We start from the raw sequence: 18,490 nt of genomic DNA on the forward strand, positions 1-18,490 counted from the left end.
ATTTGTTTTCAGATAATCAATTAACAAGACAATAAAAAAAAGGCAAATTTACCTTTCATGACAAGAAATTTATCAATATAGGCAATATCTAGTCAATATATTACACTTTTATCACAATCACGAACTTTGCTTTCAATCTTAACAAATATTTTATTTTGTGCAAAAAGCCTTACCTATTTTTTTCCTGGTTGTAATATAAAATCTATTCCTATCCCTACTTTAAGGCAATCAAAATAATTTAATGTAATTCTTAAGGGTCATTTTTCATCCAGGTTTAAGTGGAAACGTAAATTGCAAAACTTCGCTAAAAATCATTTAATGTGTAGAAATATATAGAGTGTTACAAATATCATTTGTAAACATAGCAGTATATAAGCAATAACAATAATACCAGTAAAATAATTAACAAAGGCCACACATTTAGTTGAAATATGTTTAACTGATAGTGGTGCTTGACATGATGTCTTTTTTCATCAGAAGACAATCATGTGTGAAACGTAAATGAACAACCTCTTCCTGAAAACAGATCTGTTACACTGGTGCAATTCATCTAAAGAGGGTTTAACATTATTAGTCTCTTACTGGTTGTTAACAAGATTTGTGGACTAAAGAATTACGCTTTTCCGTCCGTCCGCCATTCTTTTATTTCTTCCGTCCGTCCTCAGTTTTGTGTCCGGGAAAGAACTGCCATTCATCAAGAGATTTTACAATAGCTTGGTAAAATGTTTTCGATGATTAGTCGACGTGTCACGCGCAAAACCCCAGCCCCTAGCTCAAAGGTCAAGACACAATGAGGTCAAATGTAAACAAGGATTTTCCCTGTACGTTTTGCAATTCAGCAATCTATAACAGGATTTCATTATACTAGTAACTAAGTAAATATGTAACCTGTAACAAGACAATGTTTCATGCATAACTTCCAGAGCCCTAGCTTAAAGGTCAAGGACACACTTGGCAATCAAAGGTTAACATGGCATGAACAGGATCTATTTCGTGACTGGTCCAGAACTCTGTAATTCATCAAGGGACAACAATATTAATTGGCGTAAATGTTTCCTATAACCAGACGAAGTGTCTTGCGCATCAACAAGAACTTTAGCTCAAAGGTAAAGTTCACACTTGGCGATCAAATGTCAATAAGGTTTTGTTCTGTCTAGTCCATAACTTTGTCATGCAAAATAGGATTTAAAAAGTAGTTCTTGATAAGAGGACGTGCCATGCGCAATCCCCAGGTCCTTAGCTTAAAGTTCAAGGACACACTTGGAGCTCATAGGACTACTTGGCACAAATACAACCCATTATAAGACGACATGTCATGCGCAGCACCCAGACCCAAGCTCAATGATCAAGTTCACACTTACAGGTCAAAGCCCAATAGGTGTGTTTTCTGCATGGTCAACAACTCTGTCATTCATTAAGGGATTTTAATATTGCTTGGCATAAATGTTTTCCATAATGAGACAACGTGTCACACGCAGTGCATTTATCCCTATCTCAAAAGGTCGAAGTCACAGTCGTAGGTCAAAGGTCAATTAGCTTTATTTGCTTCCTGGTCCATAATTCTGTCGTACATTAAGGGATTTTTATATTTCTTGACAAAATTTTCCCTATAATGAGACAAATGTGCAATACCCAGACCCCTAGCTCAAAGGTCAAGGTCTCATTTGAAGGTTGAAAGTCAATATTAATTTTTTCCTGCCCAGTCTCTAAAATATTTCATTATAAGCTCGTGTGCCATATTTGCGCAATTAAAAATATTTCCGTCAGAATTGCTTCCCTTTGAAAAGATGATTCCTTACATTTTTTTCATATTTTCACATCAATTTCAAAATTGAATATAAATGCTTTTTTACTATTCATTAATGTTATAATCAATTGCATATATAGTACACTATTATCTATACATTATTGACAGATATCAGATAATTATATTATACTGCAGTAAAGAAAAATATTCCAGTAGGAGACTTTGCATTGCATGGCAATATTTCATTGACATTGTTCCATGACGATAGTCTTTTAGAAAATAGGCATGAATTAACATTCGGTTTTAAATCAGAGCATGGTTGTTTAAAATTTGATTGTGACAAAGACAGGGATTTCATTTTTTGCCGTACTATGGTCATTCTAAAAAATAATGACAATGGCGCGATTCCGTAAGAAAGAAAATCTTGTTTTATACGATAATACAGGAATTACTCATTTATAAATAACTCTGCAAAATTTAATTGAAATCTATCGTACCGTTTTGGAGAGATATTTAAGTTTTTTTTCTGGTTTGCATTGTGGTACGGCTGTTTTTGAGGAGCATGGCATTCCCTTGTGTGTTCGTCCTTGTTTGGCTTTCCGCTTCGGGTTCCTCCCCCACCCCCGGCCCCGTTTCGCCCCTTGTCATTTCCTTCCCCTTTAATAAATATTTAGCTTATATTAATATGTACTTGTTGGATGTTTGAAGCAACCCGTCTGAAATATTTTTCCATTAAAGCTTCTTTTTGTTGTGGACCTACTATGTAAATGCGTGGCCCTAGGGCTGTATTTCTGGTGCTCTGTGCTTCCGAGAAATCTACCCTTACCTATTATGTTTTGTATCATTTGAAGTCATACACACTAAGCAAAAACACATGTAGCTATGAAAAGAGAACAAACATTTGAATTAAGAGCGTACATTAAAATACTTTGTTCCTTATAAAAAAGCTTATAATGCAGATACTCAGATGGTTAAAGGTGGATACGTAAAGTCTAAAATAGCCAGACAGTCCTTAAATACAGGTTCCTCCTGGCAGGCCCAAAACGGCAGTGACGTCAAAGAAAATTGCTGCTGTAAGACATCTGATTGATAAAGTAGTCTTTTCTTAGCGTTTTAACGGGGAGAAATTGGGTTTAAAAATGTATTTTTCCCGATGGGTAACTCACATGTTTACCAGGGAGCAAAAGGCCAATAGGTTCATATGTGCTAAAAGCGCTGCGAAATTTCTGAAAGTTAGTTGATCGCGCAATATCACGGCTTCTAACAGGAGATGAGACCTGGGCATAGTTTTATGTGTAACATCGTCGCGTTGACAACAGAAAGTGGCGGCGAAATAGTGACCGTACACCAGTAACTGCCAGAAAAAGAACAACAACTAAAAGTGTCAAAACGTTTTGTATTCAATCTTCTTTAACTCAAAGGGTACTGTTGTACAAATCCGAACACCAACAGGAAACCTTCACAGAAAGCCTTTATAATGAAAACGTACTGAAAACTGTTTAAACAGAGTTACAAAAAGATGCGTCCAAGGAGTTGTCTCCGCGGTCTCCATGACAATACATCGGCTCACAAAAAGTCATCTTTCAACAGCTTCTGAGAAAGTATAATTTGATACAAATCAATCATCCTGCTTACGAGCACCAGATCTTAGTGCTTGTGACGTTTTTCACTCTCCGAGGTTGAAAAAGATGCTGGCTAGGAGCAAATACACATAACGAAATTCCTAATCGGTCAGTGTATATTGTATTATTATTTTTCTAATAATGCATGTATTTACACAAAATTTCATATACCGATATTTGAACAGGTAATGCAGCGAATAATTTATATTTTTAGCCAGCTCGCGGTGAAAGTAATCGTGTTAGGCATGTTGACCATTATAGCACGTTTTGCATATGCGGGGCATGGGCACCTATTTGCACGATTTGTTTGTAGCTATTATATTGGTGGTTATTTCCGTTTTCAACTTATTTCAGGTGGCAATAACCTTCAATCGGCGATAATCCACTATATAGCTCTTTGGGCGAAATTTAACCAAACCGGAAGTGTGGCTGATAGAGCCCGACGATTCAAACCGAGGGTCACAACACCACAGCAGGACAGATACATGATCAAATCACATCTCCGTGATCGATATCTACCAGCTACAACGACATCTAGGCATACCAGGGGGACACATGGGCTTCGTGTATTTACACAATCCGTACAAAACCGGTTACGTGAAGTCGGACTTCAATGCCGTCGACCCTAGAAAGATCCTCTTAACGAGAAAACACTGCAAAGGTCGCTTTGCTTGGGCTAAGCAACATTTACGGTTCACCAGAGCCGACTGGGCAAATGTTCTTTTCGTCGACGAGACAAGGATAACATTGCGTTTTGCCGACGGCTGCACGCGCCGACGTGTTGGGAGTAACATCGCCGATTGTGTTCCTCAGGCGGACCAGTTCGAGGGAAGATTCATTATGATATGGGCGGGCTTTTCGATGCACACTAAAACACCGATAGTGTTCATACAAGGCAACATGAAGAGCGCGACTATATCTGACGGATATCATTCAACCTGTGCTTATACCGCATATTGCTGCAAACCGTGGCATGCTACTAGTCCAAGACAACGCCAGAGCAACATTAGCTACGTAACAAGTCACTAACATACAAGTCATCCCGTTTCCCTTTAAAAGTCCAGACCTTAACCCAATAGAACATGTATTGGACTTATTGAAACGAAGGATACGGGCCCGTCCTCAGCAGCTGAATCTACTGGCATTGGAGCGTGACGTCAACTGAGTTTGGACAAATATCCATCAGCAATATCTTCACAGATATATTGTTTCAATGAGGAGTCGTTGTCAAGCCGTGATTGCTGCTGATGGAGGGCACACACGTTACTGACATGTAACAGTCGTAAACTAATATGCCTTTGTGACTTTTGAATTATCGGTACGCCTTCTTTATACCAGCAGAATATGTCACCTCTTTATTTATTTTAAATGAAATTGCGTTTGTTGATTTGTAATTAATTCCATCTTCTTATGCTTTCAATAAATTTGTAAATGAATTTGTATCTATTGATTTTGAACAAATGATTGAAGTGACCATTTAGGAATTTTCTTGAGTGTTTATCAAATAAAGCATTTAGGAGTGGTATTTTCCATTTACCATACCAAGGATAGACTACTCAATGGCGTTCACTTCTTGGATTTCTTGACCGTAGAAATGATTGGAAGTCAGTTGAGAATACATTAAAGGGATAAACTAAATTTGAAGTCTTTACACAGAATGTATACCATATTCGAGCACGATTGTCAATTTTAGACTGATCCTCGTAGATTCAGCATCCTTGTTTCCTTTGATAATAATAGGACTGTGAATCCAACAAAATTTGATTGACTGTTAAAAGATAGTTCATGATCATTGAAAAGAATATTTTGAACTTTACCGTTACTCATGAAATGCAATAGTATTATAGATTTAAATAATGTATTTCAAGCATAATATACATCTAAGCTTTTCATAGACTACCCTTGTATGGTTTTCAGGATAATTATTGAAAAAAAATCTGAACAAGCCATTAAAACTCTATGGAACTACAGACAACCTTTGATTAAGACATGATTCAGTTAACCATGTAAACTTCACAAAATTGTTTAAGAATGCTCCTATCCCACAAATAACACAAACGGAATAAGGGGGAATTATATTGTCGTTGTTTATATGTGCATATCGTCAGACAATATTCATTTCAGACATTGGATTTTATTTCGCCTATTGAAAATTCAAATACAGTATGACTGTCAATAATAAGCTGTATAATTTAGTGAATGTGAAAGTAAAAAGTCCTCATGTTTAAAGATATCCCTGAATCTGGCATTTATATGTTCGTTTTGTCCTCGTGTGTTTGCTTTGTATGTGAGTGTGTGTGCGTTGGGTTTTTTTTTTTGTTTTTTTTTTGGGAGCGAGGCGGGGGGGGGGGGGGGGGGGATCATTTTTGGAACGTGGCATTACCTGTTCGATATTTATCCTTGTTTTTATTTGTATAAAAATACGACAGCTAAAAAATAAAGTCTACAATTGTGAAGATAATAAACTTAATCATCGATCGACTATTATAATTATCATTTTTAAATAGAACTCTTTTAATTCAAAAGTACTATACCTGTATAGTATTCAAGTCAGAGCAGAACTGAAATAATACGTGATGTATAAACAATAGCTTACAAAAACTACTGGTCAGTATTCATTGTTGGACATAAAATTGCAGAGATCCCATAGTCCAGAAGTGTTTGCAAAGCTCAGGTTGCTATAAATAACGGTCATTTGGTTACTTTGGCACTAGTAAAGTGTCTTTTGATCATCTTTTCCTAACTGGTTCGTGCAGTTCAAGCGTATCTTTTATAGAGACTTGAGAATACTGGAGGTAGGAGTTAGAATTTTGTACTGTACTTTGTATCGCAAAGAAAACTAATAGAATAGATTCAGTTTCAAAATTGTGACTGTAACGGGACGTCAAAGTTTTAATGCGAGCTGCAGTGTTCTGGACATGATTTAGTTTATCTAAAATAATGATGGTAAAATTTCCCAGAAATGTACTACAGTAGTCTCTTCGTGAGGTAACGAGCTATGTCAAGGGATCTCCTGACATTATTTGTAGAGCACCGTCTTATGTGACCTATTCTCCTCAGTTGTGCATATCTTGCTCTGCAAACAGGGTTGACCTACTGTTTATAACAATATCATAGTCGAGAATGTTTACATTCCTTGATTACGCTATCGCACACTCAATACTCTTAAGAGGAACGGTATTAACGCCTCTGCAGCTTTATTTCTGTTTGACTAGCATTTAGTTTCAATATGTTATGATGCATCCATGATAAAATTTCGGCAATCGGCCTTCCAACTCTTTGTTTTTATTGGCTTCAGTAAAAGTACAACCGAAAGTCGTTGTCATAAAAACGATGAAGCAGTCCATGACTCTTGCATATTTTTCGCATGGGTTTAACGTGACATACTACCGATCCCTTTGCTACACTGTATTTCATCATTACTGGCAACTATATCCATTTCAGGCATTGAATTTTATTTCGCTTATGGCTTTACTGGCAACTATATCCATTTCAGGCATTGAATTTTATTTCGCTTATGGCTTTACTGGCAACTATATCCATTTCAGGCACTGAATTTTATTTCGCATATGGGAAACAGAAAAACAATATGAATGGAAAAATAAATTCTAAATACTAGCTTTAATCTTTATCAAATATTTTCTTACCGAGATCAGGGCCTGCACCATTAGACGATTCACTCGATGTACTGTCGTCACTCAGTTTCGGTTCAACTGTAAAGCGCAATATAATTTTACATAATGTGCATCTGTACATTATATGCAATTGCTGTTTACAGATAAGATTAAATCAAAAGAAGTGAGACTGAGAGTGCGTTCCATAGTCCCGGGGAAGTGTTTTTAAAGCTCAATGTTTGCCAGAATTAGGATGTCTTTTCATCATAGGTTTCTAACCAACCTGTACACTTCTAGCGTCTTCTTCAGATTGGCGCAGATCATCGATGTAAGAGTATGAATTTTACACTGTACTCTGTATTTCAAAGAAAGCCAAAGCATTTGCTTATAATACAGGAGTATTATATGACTGAACGGACGTCCTAGTTGTAATACGTTCTTGGCATGGTGTGGTTTTTCCAATATTGAGTTGTAAATATCCCTAAGCAACACGTTACTATTATAGTCTTATTATAAAAATTAAAAACACAATACCGGGCCTCTTAAAATAGGATCTATTATTGACTTTATTTCGAAAAGTAAAACTGACAACTTCTCCACGTGAATCAGAGGTACATGGCGAACTATTCTTAGCATAGATATGCACATAATAGAACAGAACAGAACATATATACAGTAAATCTCCCCTGTAACGAACACGGTTATAACGAATTTCGCGGTTTTAAGGAGTATTTAAAAAGATCTTCTCTGCAAACAAACAGAGTCAGTGGCACATTTGTTAGCACGTTGGACTATAACGTCAGCGATCAAGGTTCTATTTTCGGTTGCCGCTGATATCCCTACTGGTGTTCAGTGCTAGGAGATTGTCTTAAATTGGTACTGTTTCAAGCAGTATCGGTGTAGACTGGATGCTGGGGAGGTAAATATGACACCTGCCATGGGCTTGGCTGGAAAAATGTTGTTCCACCCATACTAAACAAAAACCTTTATCTGTAAAGTTATAGCGAATTATCGGGTAAAAAGAACACCATTCGATGTCTCAAAGTGACAAAAATACATTGAAAAAGACATAGGCTGCAGAGAAGCCCAAACAAATCATTTTCAGACGTTATATACAAAGCTTTAAAATAAGCACATGGTATACAGTGTACCAACAATTTTGAATCATAAAACAAATATTAAAAACATAGTGTGATTGTTGATATTGCATACCAAGTATATAGCACTTAAATCTTGATCTGGTAATATTTTAGTTTTCTTAAATATATTACATGCAATTTAGTTACCTATTATACCATTGAAACAATATGTAATCACCAATCATATAAAAAGAACATATTTATCTCAAATACTCGTTTCTCGTAAGACTTTGTACCGGGGTCATATCCGGGAATTACTTCTAGGTTTAGTTTCGCGTTATAATTTGATTTCTATCGGATTTTATTTTGTACAATCTTGTAATTGTAAGATATATCTATGAAAACTAAAAATAACGTAATAATCCTTATGAGAGAAGAAATATGTCTGCAATTTTATAAATCTCGGCAAAATATCCTATTCAAAAGCTTTTCGGCAGGATTATTACTAAATAAGCAATTAAATAGTAAAATAATAAAATAAGTGGCCACAAAGAATATTTTATAAAACTAAAAAAGACAACTGGCGACGTTCAATGCTTGTATAGGAAACAGTTTACCTTAAGGAAGTAAGAATATGAATAAACTTACTTTTTCTTAGCAGATATAAACTGTTATACTAGGATTGTTCAAATATGAATGCATCTAAGCACATAAAAATGTATCCTTGATAGATTTCAATGAAAATTTTATTTGGTCCCCTCGAAGTATTCACCTCCAACAGAAATGCAAAGTTTCAGTCTTCTAATCCAATCCTTAAAGGCATTTTCATAGTCTTTTCTAGGTATACTATGAAGACACTGGAATATTGTAGAACCGAGGTGTTTGCGCTGCATAAATTGTCGACCAGAAAGGTATTGTTTGAGCCTTGGGAACAAAAAGAAGTCACGCGGGGCAAGGTCAGGCGAATAAGGAGGGTGAGGGTGAGAAAGTCTTGTACAATAGACGCCTTGTGCGATGACGCATTGTCATGTAGCAATCTGACATTGGCAAAACCAGTTGCGGGTCTTCGATTTTTGAAATATTTCTTCAGTTTTCGAAGAACTTTAGTCCTGTAAAACTTCGAATTTACGGATTTGCCTTTAGGTACAGCAACCTGAATGACAGGACCCTGAGTTGTGAAGAATATGGCATACATTACCTTCTTGACACTCATGGTCCGCTTTGCAATGCATGGTCTTTTGCCAGACTTTGTTGCCCATCTTTTGTTCTGAATCTTTCGTTTGGGCTCAAAAAAATGAACCCATGTCTCGTCACTAGTGACGACATTTGCGAAAGACCGTGCATTGTAATTTAGAAACTGTTTAAGCAACAATTCTGCACATTGCACGCGTGCTTTTTTCTGATCATCTGCCAACAGATGGGGAATCCATCTAGCACAGATCTTTCTCATTTTCAAATTACGTTTCAGAATTGTATGAACTGCTCCTAATGAGATGCCAACCATACTAGCTATTTGCCTAGCGGTGTATCTTGCATCAGTAGCAACTATTTCTTTCACTCTAGCAACCATCTTGGCAGACGTTGCTGTTTAATGGCCGACGGCCATGTGGTGCATCTTCTGTTGAAACTAACCCACATTTGAATTTCTTAAACCAACGAATAACTGTCGAAAAAGACATTTCATTACGCCCATAAACAGAACACATTTCATCAAAAAAGTCTTTACACCCTATGCCAAGAATACAACGATTCTTAATATCGGACCGTATTTCAACGGCGTACGCTGACCTTCTTCCAACCATTTTTGTATTAATATACAAGAATAGGCAATGTTTAGCTAGCGATAGACACAGCTCAAGTGAACGGATTTAAATGGGTGTGGTATCAATGTAAAGCTAACATCTACCCAATAATCTTAATTTCCTCGTGATTTTCGCATTATTGAGCGAGATAACGTTCAAGATGCATTCATATTTGAACAATCCTCGTATATCACCATCCACATCAAATCCTGACGAACTGATATTATGAAATTATTTCTTTTATCATTTTTTTTCTTTAATCATTTCAATGTTTACCATATGTGCAGTATAAATGCCGGCAAATATTTACAGGTGCGTAACAAGTTGCGTATTTTGTTATATTACATGTTCAATGAACGTTTAATAAACCCGAAACCAATCTGGACTATTTAAAACAAGAATAAAGTTTTGGCGGATATTCCCTTCCATAAAAAATTCTCGAATTTGCCTTCACTGGGCTGGCAAATTGCACTACAAATGATTATAGACTACACTAGAGTTGATCACGGATGCATATCCGGCGACTTTAATACTATCATGTCTACAAGAATGATTTTTTCGCCAATGTGAGTAATATCCGTATCCTTAAAGCGTAATTCATGACATTAGGAGTGCGCCGCCTGGAAAATATATCTCTATTTATCTCTACGGCAATTTTTTATTTGCGTCATTAATTGTACGTCCCCTTCCTCAATCAGCAAAATGAATATATTTTGAGTTTTTCAGTTTAATACTTCATATTTGCCTGTGTTCTAGTACTGCTACGATTTTGTAAACAAACATTGCAACAGAATACATTTTATTGGTATTCCTGACTTTCTTCTAATGACTGTATCTGGTCCGACTTTGACTGAGATTCTATAGCTATTACTTATTGCTTCAAAGGTTGATGAAGACTGATCTCTAAGCTGATCTCAAAAACGGGGGGTCATAAAACATGCAATACTGTAGTGAGGCCCTGATAGAAAGTTTAGAAGTGCATGAAAATAAAGTAAAATAATGCATAAATTCCTTTAAAGAAATTGTACGACATTAAGAAACGTTATTAAGTTTTGATCGTTTAGTCAATATACAACATGCACAAAATAACTTTCAAAATTATTTTGTGCATGTTGTATATTGAATGCAAAGAGATTTAAACAAATGTAGGTCATATTTTGTCTGCCTGATCAGTTGTTGTGAAAAGGACCTATTTGATTTTTTCTATCACTTTTGACAAATGTTTCATGTTGGCTTCAGTTCATTGATCAATTCAGAGTTGTTCCCCTTAGGTTTTCTTGGATAGGTACAATCTCTATATTTTACAACTTCGTTCAGTTTTAACTTCTGGAAAGTTGCAAAATATAAACAAAAACGGCATGATCTGATATGACGACGTGCTATCGGGTGTAAGAGATAATGTGGAACATATCACTTCCTTATTTCAAGATATAGTCATACGATTCTGCCATTATTTGTTTAGTTAGTTCTATGCTCCTGACAAAGCTTCAAATCAATAAGTAAATAATTTTGGTTTCACAGTATCGACAATTAACATAGTGTCAAGAGTTTGACACAATAATAAACTTACTTATTAAAACTGCTTTTTATTATATACTTTCTGTTATGATAAAAGAGCGCTTGATTTACATCAAGTAACACATAATTGTCTCCGTTGTTGACGAACCCAAGAGGTGTTCTAGTAATGTTAGTCAATTGATGTGTTTAATTCATAAATAGCTTTACCAAATATTTACGGATGAAAGAAAACATGTTCTGAAAACAGTATACCTCCAGAATCCATTGTCTTACAACACCCTAGGTTTAATCAACTGTATGTTATGTGTTTAAAGAACGATTTTTCTCGTTACCCTATATCGACAATATTTTATTATTTATTACTTCTTATCTTTGATTTTTGGTAAACCAGTTTTGTATTTTTAGACATTATTCTACGCACTTAATCAATCACATAAGGTGGTGGTCTGTGGGCCAGTTTCTTTAAGTCCTCTAGTTTTTCGATTTCGTAAACCAGAAATTAGGCAAAGGTTCATCATTTCAGCCATTAATACATTCATTCTGGGATTGTTTAAGACCGGATGTCGCTTTCTACCGCTTTCTAACAATGATATTACTCATTTGAGTAAACCTCTTGTATGAAAAATGCACACAGGAATTTTTAGTAGATTGTATCAATACTGACTTTCAGATATTAGCATTTTGCTCATGTAACTGTTCTAAATCAATTAAAGGCTCACTGTAACAATTCAATCCAAATTTTTGACGATTTCTACAAAAAAGGGGTTAAAATACCCCACCCACCGATATACGTATTAGCCATTTTTAATAAATCATAAAATTATCAAAATTACTGTATTTTTAAATGAGACATCATCAAATAATTGTGTTAAGATTCACAATTTCATATATTTTCATGAGAAAATATAATATAATATGCAATCAGACAACGTGCATACAAATGTAATACAAAACATCAAACATCGTGCCTATTTGTGTAATATGTAACATACGTAACAGTCGCCACTCAAATTATCCACCTTGAAAAACACCCCAAACAATTGCATGTGTATGCTTTTAATTGAATGAACCATGTTTAAAGATCATGAACACATGGCCGTTATAATTTTGTTTGACTCAACTCTGTTACTATTCTCAATAATAGGATGTCGACAAACTACAGTAAAACAGCATCACTGTAAAGATAGCATAGATTAGCAATTTTATGGCTTCTGCTTCAAACATAGATAACATATTGATAATTAACAGTAGACTTGGTTACATACAGTGTGTGCGCAGTCTGAATATTTTTGACTTTCATTCAAAAGAAATACAGAACATGAGGGTATCTAAGAATCAAATATACGATACCTAGGTTTAAAAGGTCACCTATTCAATTTCATATTTCGTATATTATTATCCCAGGCTAATGTATAAATTATGCTTATTGGCATTGCAAATCACCTACTCAGTCTGTTTTTTCAGCATTACAAAGACGAAATAAAACATACCTTATGAAACACACGCTACCAAGATTACACAGAACATTAAGTAACATTAAAGCTAGGATAGTTGTTTGGTTTCGATGGACTGTGGTGGTTTCAAGACATAGGTGTTTATATTTTCAATGCGTTGTTTTGATATTTATGGAAGGTAAGAATGTATTCATTACTGATATTATCGGTTTATATGCTTTATGTGTTCAAAGTTGCTGATGTAATTCCTGATGTAAATAAACACGGCACATTTTGAAATTATAGAACATCATACATATACAGTACATTCGTTGGGTTTAACGTCGCACCGAAACAATTATAGGTCATTATATTGCGACTTTTCAGCTTTGATTGTGGAGGAAGACCCCATGTGCCCCTCCGTGCAATATTTCGTAGAACCACCGACCTTCCGTAAGCCAGCTGGACTACTTCCTCACATGAAGATTTCAACGCCCCGATTGAGGCTCGAACCCACATCGGTGAGGGGCAAGTGATTTGAAGTCAGCGGCCTTAATCACTCGACCACGTTGGCCCCATCATAAGTATACAGTACAACATGGGTAGTGAAACAATTGTCACGTTTGGTAAAACAGGTTTCTTTAAATAATTAAGTTTCTTTGACCATAGTGATTCTCTTTCAAATATTCAAATATCACTTATTAGTACATGTCAATATGTGAGAATATGGGCCGCCGTGAGAAAAATATTGAGAAGACCTATACCACATTGTACATTGAAGTAAGTTATCGTAATGTCCCATGTATCTCTTTCCAAACACGCGACTGGAAAATGTTATGACGTCATAAATATGGCGGCTCAAAAGAAAATAAGAAACTATGGCTGCTGATTAATTACAGGTGACAACGTCTTTGAAAACTATGTTATGATTGTAAAAATGATATATTTAGTGAAGGTAATGTTTATTCTAGCAGTTAAACACTTTTATGAAAAAAGATGGAATTCATTATGCTTAAAATGAAAAAAATATCCATAAATATCAGAAAATGACGAAAATGACTAAATAACAATATTAAGTGAGCAAATTCCTGTTTAATGGCGCAGTATGTTCGATTAAAATTAGAAATAGTCTGATAATCTATCAGTTCAATAGTCAGATAGCAAACTTATATGTATTTATATATTCTTGTTATCTGTATGAGTGTGTCAGATCAGCTTAATGCCCCGACACTGTGGTCAGAACTCAAAATCAATAGAAAAAAAGTCTGTTACATGGTGCAATTTTAAAAATGTTGTTTCTAATGCACTAACAGCTTCAAAATGTAAACTATTTATTGTGCAGATTTTTCCTATTAAAATTGAAAAATCCAGTCAATTAAGACATACTTCTCGGTAAACCTGAGTTAAAGACATCTACGAAAGGATCATCAGAAAATTTCTCTATGAATGTTTTAGTCCAGTAAACTAGGTGGTCTATGAGGTCATCGTCATTTAATGCCTACAGTATATTAACAGTTTACATAAGGAAATTTATAATACTTAAACCTACACCTTATGTCCTTCCAGTGAACAGGATTTGGTCACTAATCACATCCCTGAAGTTTGTATTTTCAAAGTTCGCATATATGATCAGCAAGGTTATGTTGGATTCCTTAATTGCACATATAATCACATTAAGCTCGTTTCATAGATACTTAAACCTCTTATACATGTACCACTTCTAATTTATTTGATCGTATAACTTCATGTCGAACTGATATTTTACCCCACGTGAAAAGATTTTGCGACAAAGTATATGCAAACTCTGGAAAAACACACCCAGAAAATTAGAACGTTTTAAATGCAGGAGTAATAAATAATACTACTTGTAGAAACCTTTGTTATCGCGGGGCTGAATACGAATTAAGGTATTGGGCCCCTAATAGCAGTGTTTAAAAAATGGCATTTGTTTGGCATATTCTTAGAGTTGACCATGTTTCGCACTGTGTTGCAAATTTTAAACAACTTTTACCGTGCCTTTTTTTTTGTAGATTTTGTATAATATATGGTATTTCCTCAAGCTCAAGTAGAGACAAATTTCGATGTGAGGGTCACTATCTCAAACATTTGCAGAGAATTCATTACAGCATTAATTTTGATAAAAGAAACATCAAACTATAATTAAACAATTATAAAACACAAGATAAAACTGTAAATATCATTTTTTTCTAGGATGCCTCAAGTAAACAGATTTAATGAGACAGAATTCTAATTCCAACATTCAAACATTAAGGTCGAATCCTGTGGATCTGTTTTGAATTTTGCTCACTTCATTCAAAAATAAAGTTGGGGCAGAAGTAAAACCTACCTGCATTTCTTTCACAATATGTAATCTAAAGAATGAAGGCAAAATTGAGACCTTTTACCTCATGTTACTCAGTATTTTTAAAGATGTCTAACTGTACCCTTCCTGATTCAGAGGTAAATTCACTTTGAACAGCAAGAAATCACTTATAAAATGAAAATTTTCCACTTCTGTACAAAACATCCATAATAAGTCTTGAAAGAAGTAAAAACTTACTAGAAAAAAAAGGAAAATATGAAAAAAAATTTGGTCCCAGTGGGGCTTGAACCTACGCCCCCCCCCCCCCCCCCCCCCCCCCCCCCCGATAATTGCAGTAAAAGTATGTTTATGGTAGGAATTGAATACACTTCAAAAAGGAGATTTTTTTTTACGGGTCCAATACCTTAAGTAAAGCACTTTCAGTGTTGATGTCAGGTTTGGATGAATATAATTAACCAGTAATTCTGAATAATTAAGAAGACTATCATGAATTTAACACTTGTATTAATTTAAAAACTAACCTGTTAAACTTCTACTTGCATAATCGTCTTGATCATGCTTAAATCTAACCAAATTGAAATTGCAAACAATGCCTGTAATATGCACATAATCTTATTATAAGAGAATAGACAACTACATGCGCCGACATTGATTTCTACTGCATTTTCGTCAACATTTCTTTCCTTCTAGGTACTTATTAAAAGCAGATATTGGTAATATATATTCCCTTATTGTATGTTATATTTCTTGTAACTTTTGAAAATAATCTAATTTCAAATTCAACACCACAAGAATAGCTGAAAATAATTAATATCAAGAGGTAGAAGCGACGTGGCATTGTGATATATCTGAAAATTTCTATTTCAAACAAAACAGATAAAACGTTCAATACATAAATGTATTTGTATCATAAATTGCTTTGTAACTTCAGAACTATTCTCATTTCCGTTTGTGTGATCTGATAGGACTTTTAAAAGAAATATGTTCGATTCTCCATTCCTTGTTATTTTACTAGGATACACTGTATATTATGTAACATCTTTCTGACAGCCATTCTGATACAAATTAATATTATTTTGTAGCTACATTCAAAATTCTTTGAATGAAAATTTAGAGTAACATGTTTAGTTTTAAAAGAATTTAACAGCATTAAAAAATATTATTGTAATGCCATTTACGGTGTGCATTTTGAAAATGTCACCATCGTGATTAAAACAGGAGAAGTAGCTCATATTGGTAACGTAGTTTTCAAATGAAATTACTTCAACAAAATCAGATGATTTATATTACAGAAATAATTACTTAGATCTTATCCATATGTATGTTTGAAAACTTATTTCTGGCGGCCAGTTTGAAAATGACATGACAGTATCTTTATAAGTTTTATATGAATAATCAAACTTCAATCCCTTGAAAACTTATTTGATTTGTTTTATAATACCAAATATTTGAACAGTAGTAGCTCATCAATATGTGTAGGTGTAACCGATTTAGCGGTAAAATCCTCTGTAACGTGTTTAAATCAATAAAAAGTGATTTCTGTTATAGCTTGATTTTTAAATGAGCTATACCTCTTTCATATGTATATGTTTGATCGAATTTAAGGCAGATATTTGGAAAATGGTGGCAGTTTTAATTTGAATAGTCTGTGTAACTAAATAACCTATTTTGTTGGTAGTTTAACAAACTTAAATTTTGGGTGATTTTTTAAAATTACTACGTACATAATGACTAATAAAAAGACCCCTAAGCTAGCATAGAAAACAATTAAAGTCATCAAAATATGAAAACATTGGTGGCATTAACTCATATGTATAATAATTTCGGATTAATTTGAAATAGCTGTCATCTTGAATAAAGACTGATATTGCTGGATCTGCTTCCATAGGGAACTTCTTTGTAAATGTTGCGGTCATTTCAGCTTTATTTTTTGCAATATTTTGATCATTTCTACTCCACTGGCAAAGAATAGGTCTGTCAGTATGCAAATCGCCCAGAAATGAAACACGATACATAGGTTTGGCAAACTGACATTAAGGTGCAAAGGTATCAGATTTTTTAGGTAATTATTCATTCATTTTGTTTTCTTTATTGTAAACATGATGGTTCTGTTCATTTATAAAGGGTTAGAAGTTCTTTAGTTCTTTCCCGCGTAAGTATATGTACGAATGTGGTGGATTGGGTACATCAACACCTACTTTTTACATTTTATTCGGTATATAAGACATAGCGTAGCATTATTTGACAACCAAAATTAAATTATTGATTATTTCAGGCATTAAAAGATAAAATGTATGATAAGAAATGTCACATCAATTTCTTTTTCACCATTCAAATCAGCGTTATCCCTATGCAATGCTAATTATTGTATTTCTTAGACACCAACGTTTTTAAAATTGTCATTGAATTTTACTGACATGTTGCTTAGACCGACATCCGCCCTTAAAAGTTTCCTGAATAATAGTATAACGTCATGGTATAGCTCAACCTTTTGCCTAATTTCTGGGTGACGGCTTTCAAATGTTTTGGCCTTGGTCCACAGACCATGACGGTTTAAGTCAGAATCTGCATTTTGAAAATGAACAGATACAGCAATACACAGATGCATATTGTTTTCACATTGGTTGAGGTGTTTAAATCCATCTTAAAGAAGGAGCCTTCCTCGATTCATCTACATCCTGATATTTGATAACCCGGCTGTTTTTAATGTAAACACGAATACCATCCAAATGACTCAACTGAATTCCAGTCTGCTTTAAATTGCTTGGTAGCTCTATATTGTGCCAACTGATTTTCTTTGTGTTGTTGTGTATTCTTGTAGGTAGTACTTTTCCATTAACTCAGGAGGGCGGGTCTATCAGTAAAATACCTTTTCAGGCAATTGCAAGATGAACGATGTATATGTCCAAGAACAAACCTATCTTAAAGTCTAAAAAATGTGCTATGAACCCAACAAAAGTATAATCATAAGTCTATACTGAAAACCAGTAAACTAAAATTACGTGTAAACATGTAAATTTCAATAACCTAGGTGTGTGGGAGGATAGGTATGTAGGCCGGTCGGTCGGTTGATAGGTAGGAAGGGAAGGTAGGTTTTTGAGTATATATGCACGTGTTGAACCAGATACAATATTTTGTGCTCTTTGGGCATGTAAAGTGTTAAAAATTTACACATAAAATGTAACGATGTAATTTTGATCTCGTCTTTTACTACAAAAACAAATTTGGTAAAACTGTTCAGTTTTTTTTTTTTTTTTTTTCTTTTTTTGTTAGCAGCTGCAATAAATACAAAATAAATTTGAAAATACTATAAAAAGATTTTTATAATATTTGGTATCTTTGGTATTTTTAA

The 18,490-nt window shown here is 34.5% G+C and overlaps 1 protein-coding gene across 1 annotated transcript in view; it reads right to left on the minus strand.

Annotated features, from left to right (window-relative positions):
• LOC123526657 (uncharacterized) overlaps positions 1 to 18,490 on the minus strand; it is a 46,555-nt gene that overhangs the window by 14,869 nt on the left and 13,196 nt on the right. Inside the window, exons 5-6 of the mRNA XM_053522533.1 lie at positions 15,660 to 15,731; positions 7,017 to 7,082 (exon numbers count right to left, since the gene is read on the minus strand). Of these exons, the coding sequence (XP_053378508.1) occupies positions 7,017 to 7,082; positions 15,660 to 15,731 (138 nt within the window). The remainder of the gene's footprint in view (positions 1 to 7,016; positions 7,083 to 15,659; positions 15,732 to 18,490) is intronic.

The sequence above is a fragment of the Mercenaria mercenaria genome, chromosome 14 (assembly GCF_021730395.1).
Source record: "Mercenaria mercenaria strain notata chromosome 14, MADL_Memer_1, whole genome shotgun sequence".
NCBI classification, from domain to species: Eukaryota; Metazoa; Mollusca; class Bivalvia; order Venerida; family Veneridae; genus Mercenaria; species Mercenaria mercenaria.